The following is a 20,516-nucleotide window of genomic DNA, read 5'->3' as shown; positions in this document are numbered from 1 at the left end:
ACGTTGCAGCACCCGTTTGGAGTGTGAGGCGGAGGTCCTGCCTTAGCCCAACAGCCGGTTGGGCCTTTGCCTGTGTCTCTCGCCACAGCGAGCCTGCCCGGAGCTCTCCGCGGTCAGAGCGTGCAGGCTGGTCCTCGCGTGCTGGCAGGGCAGAGGTGGCAGGCCTGGCGCGCCAGGCCTCGGCCACCCCCTTGCCCTTTCGGAGCAGGCTGGGCTGGAGAGCGTGTGTTCCTCTATTGCTGAAATGGGAACAAAATGGAGGGAAGCAAATAGGGGAGCTTGGCAAATATGGGCTATATTCTGAAGAGAGGGACATGGTTCTTTGGAAAGGAGACTAATATGGCTGATCTGGTCGTAAGTGGCTATTCTGCAACAGTAGAGTTAAAGCACAAGCACTGTCTCCTAATAAAATACATGAATGTGCAAAAACCTCTTTTTTGATGCTTAACTAAGGTGTGGCCTTAAAACATGCTGGCAACTGTGGAAGCTCCACTCCCTTCCCCCCCCCCCCCCCCTCCCCCCCCCCCCCCCAACATCTTACCTTTACCACAGAGCAGCTTTCTGTGGGGTGCAACATGGGCAATTACAGTGTGTGAGCTATCTGGTGAGTTCACACCCTTCCTTACCTTGCAGTAACTTGTTCTTGCCTGTGCCTTCAACCTAGCTCTGTTACTGAGAGCTCTGAATGCTGTTTAATTGCATTCTGGAAAGCCGGAGGCTTAAATTGTACACAGGTAAATGTACACTTTCCCATCATCCATGTGGTTTACTCATTTGAAATGTCTCTTAACTCCTAAATGTGCCAAGAAATGTATGTCCTTGTGGTGCTTATTTATTAAAAATAACTATCTTGTTTATGTCAGCAACTGCTGTAAAAATGCAGTCTGCTGCTTTTTATGTAATATGTTATTAAACAGGATTTTTGGTATTTAATATTTAAAAATTAATGTTCAATTAATGGTGATAGATTAACTAAATGGATTCATTAAATGTAACACTCGTGTATTGTTGTTGCTGCTTAACCTGGACTGTAATGTCAAGATGATGAACACCTGGATTAGCACAGGTGATTTGAACCAAAGGAGTATTGGGTTTTATGTATTTTAAATCAATGGTGCTTAGGTAACGCTGCCATTTTGTTTATCGCCTTATGCTGGAAGATCACGAACCCTTCTGTTTGCCAATATTTCTTCCTTTTGATGTCATCCCGTTGTTGCAGGCTTTTACATCCCTTCCTGCTCAGCAATGCCTGGGACAGTGGTTTTCAGTTACAGTCCATGGATCTGTGAGCTCTCTGAATGACTGGCAAGGGATTCTTGGCATGTAACAAAATGAAGCCTGCAACCAGCTGTCTAGTTGTTGGTTGTAAGAACCGATAGGCAGGAATGCAAATCCTTCAACAACTTGAGGGTTTGCTTTCACTATGACAGGCTTGTTTTAACCATTGTGACATGAGAAGTACTATTTATCCTGTGGAATAGATAGAAACGGTTTCTTGTATTTTGTTACCCTTGTGTGGCAGTTTCAGCAAGTAGATGATCCCAGTGACTTTAGGTTTTTGAGCCTTTTAAATTATCTACAGTAGGGAATAGGAATTTGATGTGAAGTAGGGCCCCAAGAGCAAAGATATGTTGTTCTTCAGGCAGATGAAGGACAGGCCCACGGCAGTAAATCTGAATTGTGTTCAGGAGCAACCTACACAAATCACACGCAGTCAGGGACATTACTCGTGACAGTGGACTTCCACAATGAAGTATTGTTGCAGTTTATCCCCTGTCCTACACTTGGGGTTGAGACAAAGTTTAATGAATAATAAACCTACACAAATTTGGTGGTTTTCTTTTTCTGCTTTCCCTGAATGTTTTGAGATCTTTTTGCTTTCTAACAGAATGTGAGTAATTCAGCAAAATACAATTTTAAAGATTTTTTTTTTTAACCAAGGAAAAGATTTATTGTTGTCTTAATGTTTCTGTTGTTAGCACAGAGCATCTTAGTGTCGCAGCTTGATTCCTTTTTTTAGAAAACATACAGATTTATGTGAAGAAAAATAGAAAACTTTGTATGATGCTATTTTATTGGACAGTCAAGGAAATTATAACCAAAAGCATTTGTAATTTCGGAGACCGCTATTTGCGGACTTCTCCATTCTTTGAGAACCATGCCAACTACTTTTTCCTTAAAAGAAAAAGAATAAAAGGGCTTTTATGCTTTAACACTTTCTCAGTCTCTGTGTTGGGTTCTTGGGGGGAAGATCCCCAGGTGAAAATGCTGCACAAAGAAATAAAGAGTAGCTTACAACAAAAACCTGTCCTTTTAGATTCTCAGAGGAGATAATTTATTCCAACCAGCTTCACCATTAGTTTTCTGTTCCAGAATCCTTCTGGTAGCAATTTACATAGCACTGACACAAAAGGAGGGTACAGATTTTTAGACTTTTTTTTTTTTAAATGAGCAATATCTTTATTACTGAAATAAAGACGGTACCCTCTCATTTCTTCAGTTGTTTCTTGCCCACAAGAACCACGTTACAAGAGTTTTTTCCTAGTTATTTGGGGCTAACTGGAGTCTGCAATCTATTAATGAAAATACCTTCATGTGCTAGAGTTTGTGTTTAGTACACAGGAATGAATTTGCAGTTTGCAAGTCTTTTCCTATTGTCTCTTAACCTTTAGGTTCATCTGGTTTGAGAATAAAAATACTGAGTCATGGGTCTTCTGTGCATGTGGGGAAAAACAAGCACTGTGAAATTACTTGGTGTTTTTGTATTTGGTGGCTTTGGAAAACCAACACAGATGATGAAGAGGGACTGTATTTAATGCTCCCTAAATTCTTATCATTTGCGTTCTTGCCAATGAAATATGGGCAAGGGGGTGGAAAGATAGGTGTTCAGAGCCTGTAGATGTTTGAAGGGTTTCCACAGGATAAAGAGAGGATTTAGCGTGAGACACAAGGGTGGCACACGGCGTACTAGAACACAGCGTGCTTGAGGAGAGCACTGTGAATTCCTTCTTCGTGGACTTGACTGTTAAATAGAAAGACCTAACGCTTCTAAGAAAACAGAATGAAAAGGCTGTGTGAAACATGCCCTCAACCCGACCTGGAAACTGCTCAGCTGATTCTGGGGCCTTCTCTTAAGCATAGTAGGTTGGCTGCATGCCTGGATGAGAGCAGGACAGGAATACTCCTCAGCATTTTGTGAGTTACTTTGTGAAAATGTAACTTTGAGAAGTCCGGCATCTTTCCCTGGATAATGACACATTAAGTTTCTCTGAATGGTAAACTAACCAAAGAGGCTGTGATGGCTAGATTTTAATATTTATTTTCAAAACACCAAAGGATGCAATTATTTCCTGGACATTAAATTGTAAAGTAGGAGGTTTACTTTTTTTTTTTAAAATGAAGTACACATACTTTCAACTTTAACCTTGAGCAACTTTTTTGCACAATGTTTTTCTCAAAAACAAGCCCAATCCCGTTGCCTTGAAATTCTTTTATTCAGTTCTACAGTTAAGCTTTACATTCCTGTTCAGAGACAACTGGAAGTTTTTCTCCAAAGCATACATAGTTTTCACTTCAGTCAGACTTTGTCTGCTCCCCACCCCCATTTTGCAATGTACAATTCCCACTTGCAGCATTTTCAGTAAACATGGGATCAATTGAGTATACAGAAATAGCTTCTTCTATAAAATTTCCATTAAAAAAATAACAAGTTTTTATTTACAAAGTGTTTGCTACTACAAAGTAATATTTCCTATTGGTTCAAATATACTATTTGCTAATGCCAGTGTTCCTATTAGGAAAGTAAAACTTTGTATATGCATTTTTCTTTATATCTTTGTCAGTGTTTAAAGTACATATAATATTACCACATTCTTTTTTACAGTACTCCTAGCCATGTACAATGTGGTAGTAGAAATTAATACTATTTGATCAGGACAAAAAAATCAGCATAGCTTAATAGCAGTCTTTTTTAAAAAATAAAACTTTATTTTTTAATTTAAAGGTATTTGGAAAGCAAGCAATCTATGGAGAATTAAAGAATACACAGCAAGTTGTTTAAAAGATGAATGGGCAACTTGGACTCCTGAAGACACAGGAGTTTAGCACAAGAAAAGGGAGAAAAATTTCTGCTGAAGTGTTTGTGTGACACTTTATGCCAATACATATGTTGGGGGAAAGGGGGGGAGTAAGGTGAGCAGATTATGGGATTTGAAATTTTAATTAATTTTTTATAGTTAGCATGCTCATAAATCGGATTTGTCAGTGCTTTGTTTCTTCCCACCCACCATGTTTACAAATCTGCCTTTGAGCTTAGCATTGAAAGAGGTCACAAAATAGCTTTGTCCATAACTGGCCTTGTTCTTTAAAAAAAAAAAAAAAGGTCTTATTTAATTTAAAAGTTAGTGGACTTTCAAGTGGTTTCTACATTTTAAGCATAAAAAGGAGGGGTCTCTACAACCTTCTTCCATGAATATAGTAGATATTAAAAAGTGCTACTGTAGCAAGGGGATGGCTGGACCTGCCTTCTCTATCACACTGCATGTTGTAGCTGCTCCGTAATGCCGGGCGATTGGGTACATCCGCATTAACGCATTGCCAAGGGATTGATCGATTGCCAGATCGTCTAAGAGGTGCCAACAAACATGTACTGCTGTAAAAACGCTGCCTGTACTTGCTGGCTAGTTACTCCTGACGTGATGTAGGACAGGGGAATACAAAGGTTGGTGCCTTGGTCCCAGGGCAGCATTTGCAGTCAGGACCTGAGGAACGAGGATGAACTCATATCCCAGTTCTTACAGGTTTGTTCAAAGTGGGATTAGTTTTTTCACAGTAGGTGCTTGTGAGATACAGTGTCATAACATTTGCATATACTTCTCCGAAGTATTTTTCATATATACAACCTGGCTTTGGAGACAAGGGAATGTGCCAGAAACCTGTGTAATGGGTTGTGATTCAGATGGTATTTTGCTAGGGAAATTGTGGGAGATCCACTTAACCCCTGCAGTAGCCCAACCGGATCTACTAATTGTTAAAAGTTACATTAGACATTTAACAAGCCCACCAAAAAAATTGTGGAGACAGATTTTGTGGACTTAATCTTTTCTGGTCAATGTTCAGAATAATTGTATGTGACCTAGAAATTTCAGTGGGAAGGGTTACGGATAGGTGGTGTGTTTTTCTTCTTTGACTGCCTTGGTCTTAGAGGTGTGCCATCGCTCGCTTTGTGGAAGGCACAAGAACCAGACAGTGCTAGGGATTAATTTCTGTGTTTCACTCAGCCTGGATAATGAGAATGGGCTGAAAACAAGCCACTTTTAAAGACCCATTTTCTCTTGGAAAAGGTTTCCTATATACTGTGTAGATGAGCTTGATTTACATCTACAACCAGATTTAAATTTTACATAGCTGTACCCTGCTGTCCCATGGTGTGACTGTATCTAGAGTGCCTACCCTGCGGGGTGTTAAGAATTCAAGAATGGCATTTAGAGAAATCGGAAGATTAAGTGGTTGCCACTTATTCTAGCAATTCAATACTAAGAAAGATGTAAGTCTGGGCTACGGGGAGGTTCCTGTAGCTGCCTGGAATTATGATGGCCCTCCTTCAGATACAGATGTGATACAGGTCACCCTGCTTTTCTTACTGGAGAAAGGAAAAATTAAGTTACTCACTTGCCCCATATTGTTCCTTAACGGGAGGCTTTCTATGGGTACTTGGATGGTTAGATCTCAAATGTTTCTCCTGTCCTGTTTTGGGCAAGGATTTTTGGTGTCCTGCAGCGTATGTGGCTATCCTAAATGCTGGGTTCTTGGGTACTGTCAAAAAGATGTAAGCAGAAAGAAAACACTTTGGTTTTGGCTGATCTTTGGGGTAGGCCAGACAAGGTAGGAGTATTAAGGATGTAGAATGAATATGCACTCTAAACAGCTGTGATAAATGGCCCCTTCAGTTACTGCTGTTGGCCTGCTTTCATGAGCATCCCTCACCTAGCTGCTGTACCAGCTGGGTCAGGTATCCCTGGCTGCAGACTCGGGCAACTGGACTGAACGAGCTGGGAAGTACTTGTATGAGCAGCTCTGCAGTGACTTGAAAGGATGGTAATACTTGGCAGAGGGAATGAGTAATTGGGAGTAACGTTGGCTGTGGGGATTTTTTTGGCAATATACCTGGGTCCAGGGGAGAACGGTTGCTCACAGCCTCTTAACAACACTCAACAGACTGAATTCTAACACCTAAATAGGACAGAGATAATCTGATTGGGGAACTTGGTTAAGTTGAAGGAATGAGAGTTTCACAAAGCTTCATGGTGTCAGGGCTTGATTATGTCAACACCTGCCAGCTGGAAATTACGTATTGAGCTGTTAACACGCTTGCAAGGGTAGGTGTGTGATAATGAGAAATTACAAATGATTTATTAGCATATTACTTCTAGACATAGGTCAAAATTAAAGAAGTGGCCTATTTTAAAAAAACAAAAACTCAATAAACAGGCCAAGAGTCCTTAGCCTGTTCCTTGATCATCAGTAATGCTGCAATAGGCACCGCTTCCCTGTGCTGAAGATTTATGGCTGAAGGCATCACAAATATACCAGGCCTTGGAGTAACTCAACTGCAGCATTTCTTTGCTTGTAGTAAGCAGAAGGATGTCACCTCAAAGTATGACTATTACTATAATTTTTTAAATAAAAATTTTAAAGAGCTCATATAGTCTTTTCCCAGCTTCATCATATCTGGTTATTTAAAATACTTACGTTCCTGAGAGACTTCTGTAATGAAAAGATATAAACTAGGTGAGTCAGTCAGAAGATAACTTGTTTTGGTTCGATTACCACATACTATACCCTGTGGTTACCAGCTTTGTTTTTAAATGAATCCAAAACCCAAACGTCTTTAACTCACTAAAAGGAAAATCTCCTTGATAAACTGCGATTATTTTCAGCTGAAAAGAGCCAGTTCATTATAAAAATGAGTATTGCCTAGTGTTCAAATGTGATTAAGTTTCAGCCATGCTCTTGAATTAAAATGGCAAATATGGTCAGGAGAAAGAGCACTTGGCATTTAAAATCTTAACTGTGGAATTCTAAATTCAAGCATCATTTTATGTATGAACCTGAGGGTTTTGTTTCTCTTAAACAAAAAAAAAAAGGGGGGGGGATTAGAATGTGGTTATTAGGCCTTTTTACATAATGTTACTTCAGGCTGATGTAGTTGATCAGCAGAAGTGCTTCTGTGGGTATTCTGTGTACTCAGCAATTTCCAGCAGCTTGAAAGGATTAGGAATATTTGCAAGCTATGGTTTAAGAAACTAAACACAAACCTGTAACCAAAATGGAAGTATCTACAGTGTGGCTTGTACTAGGTTTAGTGACATTAGTTAAAATCATACCTTCATTTAAACTAGTATCGTTTGCTTTAGTCTTTACTTAAATATACACGCTTTCTTAGATTAGGTGGATTGTTGTCATTAATTCCAGTGTTGAAATGAGAAGACTGGCACCCCTTAATATGATTTTAAAAACCAAAATCCACAAACATTATGTCAGATTTCCACATAATAGAAAAATGCTGTCTCCTGCTCATATTTTTCCATCTAGTTTGTGGTGCTGACAAGTTTTTCTGAGTCAAACTTAGTTTTTTCAAGCACCATAAAGTAAATCCAGAAATAAAGCTGTTTACTGCAATATATTTAAAAGCATTTACACACTGCATTATATTGCTTGCAGCCAAGTGCCTTCTGCATATATAACCAAGAAATAGCATTCCAAGACACAGAAACATGTCACGCAAGAGATGTTAACTTTGTCTTATAAAAGATACTATCTAGCACCAGTTGCTACTTGTTTCATACCACTGAACCTCAAGGGTATTGCGCGAGACAGGAGAGGACGACGTACTGAATACAAAATGGGAAAACCAGTCTCGCCAGTGCCCATTTTATTCTGGGAAGCGTCTGCTGTTGGCTTTCAAAGGGAGGGAAGGCCTGCATGTTGAAGCAGCCGAGCACAACTACTGCCATTAGCTTAGTGGGAGCTGTGTGGTTGCTTAATATTCGCAATCCCCTTGTTACTCATAATTGCTCAGAGCTCAATTCAGATGCAACAGCTGCATCTGGTGAGGTCCTGCATACTTACCTGTTTGTTTTTGTTTTTTAATATGTCAGCGAAGAGCAACAAGAATGATTGAAAGGCTTGCCTGAGATCATACACGAGTGGCTATGGCTGGATAAGGCCCCAAATTCTCCTAGTTTCCCAGACTTTAGTATAACCACAAGACCACAGTGCTTTAGTTGAACTGCATCCTGAACTGCAACTTGGCACAAAGAATCCCAAGGAAAGAATTTCCTTTTGAAGTCTCTTATAAATGTTCTAACTTGTTTTGTCCTTTGTATTCAACTAATTCAGGAAAAATAACTTTAAAGTCTTGGTTCAACTGTCCAAATAAATGTTACATGCTCCTAGATTATTACTTTTTTTTTTTTTTAAGTTGATAATTTGACGTTTGCCAGAAAGCAAGTAGTTGTGCAGTCTTCTGCTTTAAAGGACATGGACATCAATGGAAGGAAGATCTCACTGAAGATCTTCCTCCCATAAAGCAGAAAGCACCCTGACTGTTAATAAAATACATTCCATTTCTTGGCAGGAAGCCATTTTTTGCCAGTTCTAAGTGCATCTCTTCAGCAATCGTTTAGTGTTTTGCTGTTTTTACACAGACCTTGAGTGGGAAATGGGAAGATAAAGTGTAAAGTTAAATGTGCCCCTAATGTACTGGGGAGGGGGAAACAATAACTTCAGAGAATGTTCCCCTCTTCAAGAGTTCCATAGGATCCTGCATGTATCAGTTATCTTTGATCTGCCCTCTGCAATGAAAAAACAATGGCTTTTTTTAAGAATAAAAGCAATTATCTGTTTAAATGAAGTGTCATTCATGAAGCTGACAGTTCCATAGTAATATGCCTGGAGTATCTGTTACCTTCTCCGCCTCATATTTCAAAAAGCGAGCCACTTCAATCAAGGGCACTGACTGTCTCAGCAAAAGTATTATCTTGTATTTTGTAAAGCTTTTCTTCATATAGAGGTAGTGTTGCAGATTTGGTTGAAGTGAGGTGGTATAAATCCCTCAGTCTGCTGTTGCCTGTGAGCCATGAGCACAGGACAGTCTTAACAGTCTTGCCCAGAGGGTGAATGACACAGGAGGCGTGTATAAGAATTATTTTAATGTGTGCATGTGCAACTCATTTGTGTAAGTTAGACGGCTCTAACTAAATAATGGTGCTGCCCTTACTGTACCTCAAATGCAGGAGTTCCAACTATCTGTGAAAAGTTTCTGAAGTTTTCATGCAAACATGCAGGTGTGCTTGTATGCTCCTTGCAGTTTTACCTGTCCCGTACGTAGCTAGTTGTGTGCTAACTCCAGGCAGCCTTTTAACTGGCGCCTCAGTTTCTCTCACTAGCTCAGGCTTGGTGCTTTTGGCTCTCGTTGGCTTGAGTGCAGATTTGTCTGTAAGAGACCATGTGGAACACTCCCCAAGCTGTGCTAGAGTAACAGTCACAGCAGTCAAGGGATACAGTTTGCTGCCACTGCTCAAGCAAGTAACAGCATTACAAGCTGCCTAATCTCACAACTAAATAACAGAGCCAACCTCCGTGAGCTCTCACAGTTAACATGCTGGTACTTAGAAACAGGTCGACTATTTACATACAGTATAAAAACTAAAAAGAAGTAACACTATTTTAAACTGGATTTACCTAGCTAAAAATAGTTACCTTCGAGACTAGTTAAAATACTGGATGTTAGAACAACATGGGAAGAGTGTGTTTTGCTCTGTTATTCAGGTTTTGTTTTTTTTAAAAGGATCTTTATGAGTGGATGTGATGTTAACTATAGAACACGGAGCCTCCTGTCGCAAGTCTAATTTAACAGTTCAAATGTGATTCATGCTGTGCAATTTCAGCCACATGCTACTGAGGAAGTGGTTCAATACTACTCTCTTTCAAAGGCGCATCAAGGTGAATGAAGCAGAAGTTCATTTTAAGAAGGTTAGTCTATCGTAATCCAAGCTGACTAGAATGCAAAACACGAAAAGATGTATTGTTAAAATTTTTTTCCTAAAAACCTCAACCTATGACTTTAGAAGTTACGTGACCTACCCACCCTGAATTTGAAAATACTCCCTTGAAAACGTGCTGCCTGAGATCCTTAACATAGAGGCCTTTTTTTAAGAAAACAACAACACATGCTATAACATCAAAGGGATTATAAAGTTAGAACAGTAAAGGAAAAGCTATGCTGGATAACCTAATAATTTAGAAATACAATTTTTAAAACTTTTTTTCCTTGAAAAAAGCTGGTGCAGAGAATACTGCTGTTTTTATCCTGACTGTTTAATAATGGCTAAGAATAATCACTTCTTTATAATAAATTAGGTCTGCAGTATAAATGAACATATGAACCTTTCAAAAGAGACATACTATTGTTACTTTTAGAGTATCTAAAATGGATTTAAACTATTTCAAGGTTCATTGAATCACTTGCAATTTATATTACTTTAAGAATCTTCTATACAGCAAGCTGAACAGAAAAAAGCAAACATTCTAACAGCCCCTTTTCCCTAGAACAATTTTCATATAAGATAGTTTTAAATAGCTATTTTGGCGCATTTGCGCTTGCTTTCTCTCCCCCTTTTTCTAAAGGTAGCACAGCCAAAAGACAATGCAAGAATTGGCATTTGTTGACCGACTGTTTTCTTCTCCATCTGCTAAATGTAAGGGGAAGATGGAGACTTGAGTCGGAATGTCCCAAAATGGAGAATGTGAACTTGGTGTTTACTTTGCCAGATCTCCAGGGATTTTGTTCTTTTCCTTGGTTATAGGTGATAAAAACCACTTCACTCTGTGTCTGCACGTCATTCTGTGTTCAGTTACAAAAAGTTTTCAATCTCAGCTGTTGATGAATTTGTTTTGAAGCTTCCATTTTGCTTCACTGAACACTGTGCAATCCAAGGCAAGAAACTTAAGTAAAATCCAAACAGGAGCTCCCAGTAAGAATATTTATGAGCAGCATTTTGTATATTCTGTTTTCTACTGTCCTTATTCTGGGGAGGAAGAATCCTCATCTTCATCCTCTTCATCTTCATCATTGAATGAGCATGGAGTTTCTCCACGTGATTCAGAGTAGCGTGATGTTGCACTGCTGGACTGTTGACTGCTAGGGGCAAGAAACTGCCCAGTTGCTAAGGCCACTTCAGCGTCCAAACACAACCCTGGGTTCTCACTATCAAAACAACAGAAATGTCGAAGTTTAGAGGATTTCGCATGAAGTTTCAAGCTTTCTTTTTGGCCCCAGCTTTTCCTTTAGTTAAAAAAACACTACTAACAAGGAAAAATCCAAAAGCTTTACATTTAACACAGCTAATAGTTATGAAAACTGCTAAAATACTACTAAGTCACATAAAAAAGATTATTGTGTGGCTTTTTTTTTATAACCAACTAGTAGAATTGCTCTAGCTGAAAAAAGCTTAAAGAAGAATAAATTCATCACAGTTTTGTCAATACACAGAAATGTTTGTGATATGAAATTAAGCTGTTAAATGCCATGAGGAAGCACCTGCTCCAGAATAACTCCTCCTTCCATTTTTTTAAGGTAGAGGTAACCTCCAAGCAAAATATGGTTGCTGAGGTGTTTTTTGGATTGGGTTGTTATTGGTTGGTTGGTTTTTAATTTAGAATTATGATTAGACTGTGTGGACTAAACTTCTTTCATGAGAGCTTAAGCAGTAGTGCATTTAGACACCAAACATTCTTTTGTATTCTTCAGGAGTATTATCAGGCTTTTTCCCACATGTAATTACCTATTTGTAGTCCATGCCCAGGCAGGAATTTAACGTTAATCAGGAAAACTCTGTCCTTATAATTAAGGGCCTGGAAGTGATTCTATTCTTTTGAAACATAGACACAAAATAGCTAGTATGTTCAAAATTCAAAGCGTGTTGATTTGACCATTCAAATATCATTATCAAGGAAGACAGAATAAGAGACTTTATCGCAATCAAAAATCAAACGTAATAGAAACCATCTCCTTTCCTGCATGTAAACAGTATGAAATAGTGAGGTTACTGAAAGTATCACAAGCATGTATTGCTATCCGTCAATAAAAAAATAAATTTTTTTTTTTTTTTTTTACCTTGATTTAGCATCAGAAGTGCCTCCTGCTACCTCTAAATGTGAAACTGCTTGTGCGGAACTTGCAAGTAACCCTTGGTTTATCCATGAAAATCCTGCAGACATATCTAGAAGAAAGCGTAATTGTATTTATGATAGTGACTTAGATTTTTTTTATTAATTTTACAATCTTAAACTTTGCATTCTCTTTAAAGTTAGGATTCCTTAGTTTAGAAGAGAAGCTATCAAGTTGATTTTGTACTGTAGATGAGTCCTGTTTAATCAAGATGAAATTTTACATATATATATACACACACACACACACACACACACACCCCCCCAGTGTTTGTGGATGCACTCAAGCCTTGTTCTCCCTCTTGCTCAGAACTGTGGTTGTTTCTATGAAGCTTTTCCCTCTGAAGAGAATTCACACTGCATGTGGCCCTGGCCAGTAGCTGTATGCAATCACAGGTACCTGAAACAGAGTTTTGGAGTCCTGCATGGAAACTTACTGCTACGGGTTGATCCTAGCCTTTGCTGTTGTGCTTTGTGAAGGTATAAATGGAACTGTACTTGTCAGGATTGGAGGTATGGCAGTGAAGCCACCAAGGCAGTATGTGTTTGTCATGTGCGTTCTGATGGCCAAAGGCAGTTCCATCTCGGTGGTCTTGTAGCTGGCTAAAACGCGTCCTCCTAATCCATTCTGACACTGAACAGAGACAGCAGTCCGCTGTGGACATGAACAGACAGTGTCAAAGGTCTTGTACCAAGAGTATGAAGAGAGCCTGTTGTACACTATGTGTGTGATGTATAAGTCTCCTCCCTAGGGATAGGAAATTTTAGGATTAAAATGGTTTTGCAATAATGGTGAACTCCTTGAGGTAATTTGTTAAAAGCCCTCTAAGGGATATGAATGTGTTACTTAAATGCTCATAGTACTTGTTTTCAAATTCCCTAACAAGTCATGCCTGTCCGTTGTTTCGCTGATTCTCTTGGCAGAAGCATGCATAACTGGAAACAAGTCCACTGTTGTTTTTATTGACCTACCTGAATTCCATCTCAACACAAAGTTAAAATCAAAATAAAGTTATCGGGACTGTCTAGTTTTTTCATGGTGCTTGCATGTGGTTCCAGCTGGATGTGTTAAACCATGGTTACAGTCCTTACTATTATTTTCTATGCCTAACCAAACCTCTGTGCTGTACAGCATGACAGCAATAAAATGGGACTGTACTATTCATATTTTATCTAGAATTGTTCTATAATAGCAGGTAGGAGGAATAACTAAATGTGTTTGTTACATGTGCTTTCTCATTTGTCCTTCTGTGTTCTTGTCAAGCTCCTTGAGATTTGACAGTGTACTGCCTAGCACACAACTGTTTTAAGGTAAATTGTCTCACCATCCATCGTGACTCACAGGCTACCTTGTTTTGTGCTGTGGAGACTTGTTAGCAGTGAGGTATTTAATGACGGGTTACAAAGCAAGGCTCCAAGGTTGCTCTTCCTGCCAGCAGAGTCTTTGGAACAGGACAGAAAACATTAATGAGTGGCAGTTTTAGGGTGATCTATGAGGACAGAATAGGTAAGAATAGTTGAATATGGACAGAGCTGGATGGCTTTCGTTAAGATTGCCCTAAATGCAGGTTCGTTTGTACAGAGAACATGTTCTGACAGTCTCCTCCTGTCTTTCCAGGAAGAGGCCGAACCGTTTGGAATGACCGCATTGTATTTAGATGAAGTGGATTAGAGGTGTATCACAGTGTTGTTTCCTGGTCTTTTGAAGGAGTGTACCTGTGTGTACATGCTTAATATTCCACAAAAATAACAAGTCACTGCTAGTAATCCTGTGCTTTAGTACTGTTTTGGGATAATAGCTAGTTAGCTCATCTTTTTGAAGAGCAAGGTGCAGGAAAGTATGGATTTTACACATAAGCCAGAAAGAAGGTTCATAGATGCATATCCCTGCCTTGTACTTTCATTGCCCTGTATTTCTAAATTTTGTTTTCCAGTGGGCTCTGATGAGCCAGGGAGAAGAGGAAGTTTGTGAAAGACAGGGAGTTTAGGACTGTCAAAATAGAAGCATGCCTGCAATGAGAAGACTTACTACTTCTAGAAGAGCAGATAAATTACTAATAGCTACAGTTATGAACCAGGGAAAGCACCTTGGAAAACATTTCCCAAGGTGGCACAGTCCAATCTAAGAGTGGCATTCTTATTATGAAGTAGGCATATCTTGCAGGAGAGATACGTGGTAGAAATTTGCACTTTACATGAGAAGGCTCTACAGAACTACCCTCGATAGCCTTCAGGCATTAGGGCAAAAGTGCTGCATAGGATCACTGTTGATAGCTGAATAAGCTCATTCACTCACTCTTATCTCTTCAGTTCCAACTTCAGGCCATTTCCAGTCAAGGCTTGTCATGCAGGTAGATCGTAGAGCACTACTTCGTGCAGGGAAGAAGGTGGTGTAATCTAGAGGTCCTAAACTGCACCACTTTCTCTGCCCACTGCCTTAGTGGGATACATACAAGTGGGATGGTGTTACCATAACTATTAGTGCCTCACAATTTTTATTTCCTGGTTTTGTTTATCTGTAGTCTTATTTCTAGGAGTGAGGACTCAAGTGACGAAGGCTGGATGTGGTTTTGCATTAACTGCCTGTAGTATATTGATGGCTTAAAAGGCACAGGATGGTACTTTGGATGTGGTTCTACAAGAGTTTATGCTTGTCTCAGTCAATGGGCTATTTCTGTTCATCCAGCAATCCCACTCTCCTTTACACTTGAGCTGTTCTGGTTTGACCCCTTAGCTTAGATAGGTCTGTGTGCTAAATTGTTAGGAACGTCTCTGCCAGATAAAAAGCCTGCAGTTTAGTACCCTGAATCAGCTCATGAAGAGGGCAGGGGAAAGTTAACTGTGTCAAAATGAAGAAATGGGCAGCAATGTGTTATTGGGATTGTGACCCTGGGATGCCATCTTAAGCTGGTGCGAGTTGTCGTGTTAGAAATAACATTGCTCCTTCCATAGCAAGAAGCTGGCAGGTATTGTGGTTCTAGTACAGTCTGTTGTATGTCCATTGCTTTTTCTGGATTAGCGACTTAGCCAAAGCAACAGTTTCATGTTAACTTTTGCAGGAAGTTATGGTTAAGCTGCTGTGTCCTCTACTCTTGCTCCCTTTTGGGAAACAAGAAAAAGTAAGGTAAAATCATGTCACTTTTACAAGTCTGCATCAGTTATGACAACTGAGCAACAGAAAAATGTGTTACAGACATGATTTAAGATATACATAATGGTTTTCTTTACGGTGTTAATATGCCCTTAGCTTCTGCTGATTTCAATGTCAGTCAAGATACCTAAGGATCATACCAATGTAGTACTTAAAATATGTATTTTAAAAAAACAACCCTTTTTTGCTAACACATCATGAAACCTGCATAAAACCTAGAAGACACTACTTTTATCAAATTAGGGCACTTGATGAATGACTAAAGCACATGATCCTCCTGCAAAGAAAATAATAGGCTAATAAAGTTTTGATGCACACAACATCAGATTCAGCAGTTCCAAGCAAATTATTTGGCATTTTTAATGCAACTAGAAGTTACTTTAAAAAAAAAAAAAAGCTGAGATGGTCCAAGCTTTTTGTCAATTTTAAATTTCTTTCATTGAACTGGTTTAGACTTGTCTTGACTTTCAACTGTTTCTCCAGTCCTATTAGCAAGCACTACAATGCAAACTATTGTTAGTGTTTGGAAGTCAGTAACTATGAAAAGAAGATGACCAGGCTGAGGTCAAACCAACATTGTAGGGGAAATGATTTACCTACTTGGACACATTGGAACAGGACTGGTTTCTACAGCAGTTGAGTTCATGGAGTCAGCTAGTGTGACAGAACTTCAATTGTTGCTGTAACGAATTTACTCAGTGAATAAATACGAGACCTTGATTTGCTTTTCTTGTGTAGTAGTAATTGAAGCCAATGTGCTTAAAAGTGCCATCATGAGAGGTATGGAAGTAACCACGAATTCTAAAAAGCAGTGATGAGCCTTCCATTTCACCACTCTTGCGGTGTAAGAAACAATGTATAAAGACTGCCAAGGTTAAACTGGGAAGTTCTCCTTAACTGAAAATACGTAATGAGGCAAATGCTGTTTTTTCAAGTATTCTGCAAAACATTTAAATGTTTCCCTTATTTGTTTGTTACTGCCATTATAAACCTCTACCATGCAATCCATACTCTTTACTGTAGATATGTGTTAAGTAATTAAGTAGCAAGCAATAGATACAAGAAACCTTTAAAATAAATCTACTCTAGTAACAACACTTCTGGACTAATTTTTTCACAGGCTGAAACAGCTGAACGTGACCCATGTCTGAAGAGTACCCTACTTGCTTCAATGCATTTTGAGTAAAAAATAAAATGAATACATTTCTTATGATTAAAATTCTAGATAGATTTCTGGCTTCTGGTCTGCTACTAGGGAAATAACTCTGAATTACAACATTGTTTATGAATATGCAATCTTAGAAACTATTTTTTTTCTGTTTAGTTTCTTTGAAACAGAGTACTACTTGTTTCTCACTTGCACAGGAATATCACAGTTGTTTTGCCTTTAATGCTTTCAATAAAAAAACCACCAGCAATACATTGGTGTGACTGAATTTTTTTCGAAAGAAACTAAAATGAACTACTAATCACTAGTTTAGATGTAGTTTTATTGCTTCAACTTTAAAAGCTGGCTTTAATCAGTAAATAGTGTAATGATGCAGATTTTTTTTTTCCAAATGTAAAGAAACCCTGTTCTCCAAAGATAAATTAATGCAGGTTTAAAATGAAGTAGAAATTTTAGTTTGTTCCTCGATACACAGGAGCAATTAAGTAACTTGAAGACTGCAACACTATTAAAAGATGTGGGTTCTGCTCCTTTCCCCATTTTTACATTGGTGGTAAATCATGCGGTAAGTAATTTTTAGCTGAATGAATCTGCAAGGAACAGATCAAGATGTCTTTCAACTTCTCTTTTTGACACCCGTGCAGCCTTATAAAGACTTGGTGTGTAATTTCAAAATTGACTGAAATTAATATACAAAAATCTTAGTTTTAAAACCCACGAGGACAAGGGGTCTAGGAAAACACAAGAAGTGTTGATAAACATAAGCACATTTCATGTAGTTTGCAATGTTAAGCCATTTAAAATGTACTACTTTTAGTAAATGTAACTGAATTCTAATTTATACCCAGCAGTTTTGGCATCACAGATTTTAAGAAACAGTTTCATTCTTAATTCTCTCAAATAATCACAGAATCACTAGGTTGGAAAGGACCTTCAAGATCATCAAGTCCAACCATTAGTCCAGCACCACCATGTCCCCTAGACCATGTCCTGAAGCGCCACATCCACACGTTTCTTGAAGACCTCCAGAGATGGTGACTCCACCACCTCCCTGGATAGCCTGTTCCAATGCCTGACCACCCTCTCGCTGAAGAAATTTTTCCTACTATCCAATCTAAACCTCCCCTGGCGCAACTTGAGGCCATTTCCTCTTGTCCTGTCACTAGTTACCTGGGAGAAGAGACCAACACCCTCGTCGCCACAACCCCCTTTCAGCTAGTTGTAGAGAGCGATGAGGTCTCCCCTCAGCCTCCTCTTCTCCAGACTAAACAACCCCAGTTCCCTCAGCCGCTCCCCATAAGACTTGTGCTCCAGCGTTGCCCTTCTCTGGACACGCTCCAGCACCTCAACGTCCTTCTTGTAGTGAGGGGCCCAAAACTGAACACAGGATTCAAGGTGTGGCCTCACCAGTGCCGAGTACAGGGGCATAATAATAATAATAATAATAATATAACCAAGAATACAAAAACACATGTTCAGCTTCCTGACTACTTAACTGTAGTTTTCTTAGAAAAACAAAATAGCATTTTTAATATAAAGCCTGCATTTAAAAGATCCTGACACAAAGATTAAATATTGCCAACAGAAAGGAATTGACTTTAGAAAAGTTAAAAAAAAAAAAAAAGTCAAATGTATGATGATTTACACCTCCCTGTGTGAAAGACAGAGTTTTATACTACTGTAATTTAAACAAGGCCAAAGCCTAGTTAGTAGCAAAGTCAGGGCAGTAGCTTTGTTCTTCCTGTACTCAAAAATTGAAGTCTGCGTACAGTAATTCGTTGGGTAACACCTCCTTTACAGATGAAGTCCCTTCAGGGCCTTGACAAAAAGTTGGGCTACATTTAAGCTTTGGGTAGAGCGAGAAGAATGCAGTCTGGCAATAACTAAAGGAAGTGATGACAAATTTTAGCAGCTCTAGTCCAATGATGCAACACTGAAGGAGATCGAGGTTTGAGTCTATTTAAATGTGACCTGTTCAAACAGTATGACTAGGGGAGGTAAAAGCCACTGCATGGGACACCTGTCCTGGAACTCTTTGGAGCCTCTCACTTTATTTAGAGAAGCTCAGTTCTCAGATGGCACCTGCTGGCCATGTGTTTCATCCAGGTATCACTGTTTTTTCCATGTCAAGTAACTGTGGAAATGACTGGACACAGGAGAGCCTATCACCCAAGCACTAGGAGGACACTGAGCATCTCTACACAGACGAACAGAGATACGGACAATTCTTAGTGGCGCTCACCTACCTCAGGGAAAGTAAAGTGCGAAACGCAGCTGGATCGCATACAGGTTACACTCAACCAGTTCGAGATGCTCTTTTTCTTTCCTTTTCCTCCTCAACTCGGGAGGAGCTGCCTTCTTCCAGTTTGCTCCTCCACACATCCACAGTTATTCAAAATTAATACTGACCCGTGAAAATCTGTTCTTGGTATCAGTTTAGTTATTTAAGAAATAATTTCTTCATAAGCAGCTCACTCAGAAGTTTGTTGTTACAGATAAGCGTGAATTAAGTTTACAGGACAACTATGATGATAAACCTTCCAAAGTTAATTGTAAAACAACTCATTTATGTGCTAACCCTACTAGCTCTCATATAACTTCAAATGTTAAGTACCTATGTTAATAGGTTAATAACATTACATTTTCTTCTGTTAACTAATGTTATGAATTTGATCAGGAACAATATTTAAAAGCTTCATCTAACTTACCTGTGATGTAGCCTTCTAAAGCTTTTGGCACCAGTGATTTTGCCGTTCTTAGGTCCTCAGCTGAGCATCTGCCTGCCTCAAGCCCAAAAGACATTCCCATTCTCTTCAGCACCTCACTGTCATCGTGAATCTCAAAAGTGTTATCAAAATTAAAGAGGTATTCAAATCTGCATGTAAAAAGTCAAAGTGAGATGGTTTTGAAAAGAGCACAGAAATTAAGCTATTTTTCCCTTTTTTTTTTTGGGGTATGCACCGAGGTAAGTGTTGAGATTCTTCATTATCTGTAAAGGGTCCTTAAAAAAAAAAAGGTGCAGCAAATGCTTTTTCTCTTCTGTTTCTGTGCCAGGCATGCGTACAGGGTTTAAAATGGCACTTTCTCAATTAATAATGTAACTTCACCACTGCAGGAAGAAAGTCTAAAATTTTCTTCCTCGTTAAACGGATTCAAAGGGGAAGGAGGGAGGCCTTACCAAAAATTAACCTCCACTTGTACTAAATCAAATGCTTTTAAAGGTCACCTGCAGCCCTGTCATCAAAATAACTGTTTTGATTTTGCTTCTTTTACATTTCACTTTCTGTTCTGGTGTGCAGCACTCCTCCTGTGAACTGACCTATTTATCTTGGTATAACTTCGCTTTTTTGGATGCATTTGGATGCAGCTAGCAAAGCAGTCTGTTCAGAGCCCTGTATGTTGACAACCTCTCATTTCTGCTGCAGGACTCTCAAACTGTTTTTCATTGCATATAAAACTGGAAATAGCTATATAAATTTAATACAGCTTTAAGAAAAGCTGGGGCATCTAGACTGGCCTTATGCTATGATCACGGGCTATTAAAGGCCGGGACAGCAGTGCTCCAGGGATTACAATATAAGGCTAGTTCCCAGTACCTCATTTTCTGCTGACAAAACCTTCCTCCCTGGAAAAGCAACCCATCCATGAATATGAACTTTAAAAGGTAAGTCACCAGTGAGTGTTCCATTAGCTCTCCAAGCTGGTGTCACATGTGGAGTTTCTTGATAGATTTTTTTTTTTTAATGCTGCTTTTTTTTATTACCTCATCTAATACATTTGGAAAAGTTACGTCTTTTTGTGCCTATACACAAATTTTTCATCTAGAAATCTATGTGCTTTGTACTTGGCGTAATTGTCAGTTAATGGCATCATTTCTTTTGTGACTCATACAGTATTATTATGCAGCTGTATTTATTGAAGTGTAACCACATTAAAAGGGAAAAGAAGATGTGTCACTATACCTTT

General features: G+C 39.0%; 1 protein-coding gene across 1 annotated transcript in view; it reads right to left on the bottom strand.

Annotated features, from left to right (window-relative positions):
* Positions 1 to 10,747: 10,747 nt before the first annotated feature.
* The window catches only part of TFDP2 (transcription factor Dp-2 (E2F dimerization partner 2)), a gene marked incomplete at its 5' end in the record, with an annotated part of 25,724 nt that continues 15,955 nt past the window's right edge, over positions 10,748 to 20,516 (bottom strand). The window contains 3 exons of the mRNA XM_010293256.1: positions 10,748 to 11,269; positions 12,179 to 12,284; positions 19,259 to 19,425. Coding sequence (XP_010291558.1) covers positions 11,086 to 11,269; positions 12,179 to 12,284; positions 19,259 to 19,425 — 457 coding nt within the window. The remainder of the gene's footprint in view (positions 11,270 to 12,178; positions 12,285 to 19,258; positions 19,426 to 20,516) is intronic.

This window comes from Phaethon lepturus, unplaced genomic scaffold (genome assembly GCF_000687285.1).
Source record: "Phaethon lepturus isolate BGI_N335 unplaced genomic scaffold, ASM68728v1 scaffold36658, whole genome shotgun sequence".
NCBI classification, from domain to species: Eukaryota; Metazoa; Chordata; class Aves; order Phaethontiformes; family Phaethontidae; genus Phaethon; species Phaethon lepturus.
This window is presented reverse-complemented; position numbering and strand designations above follow the sequence as displayed.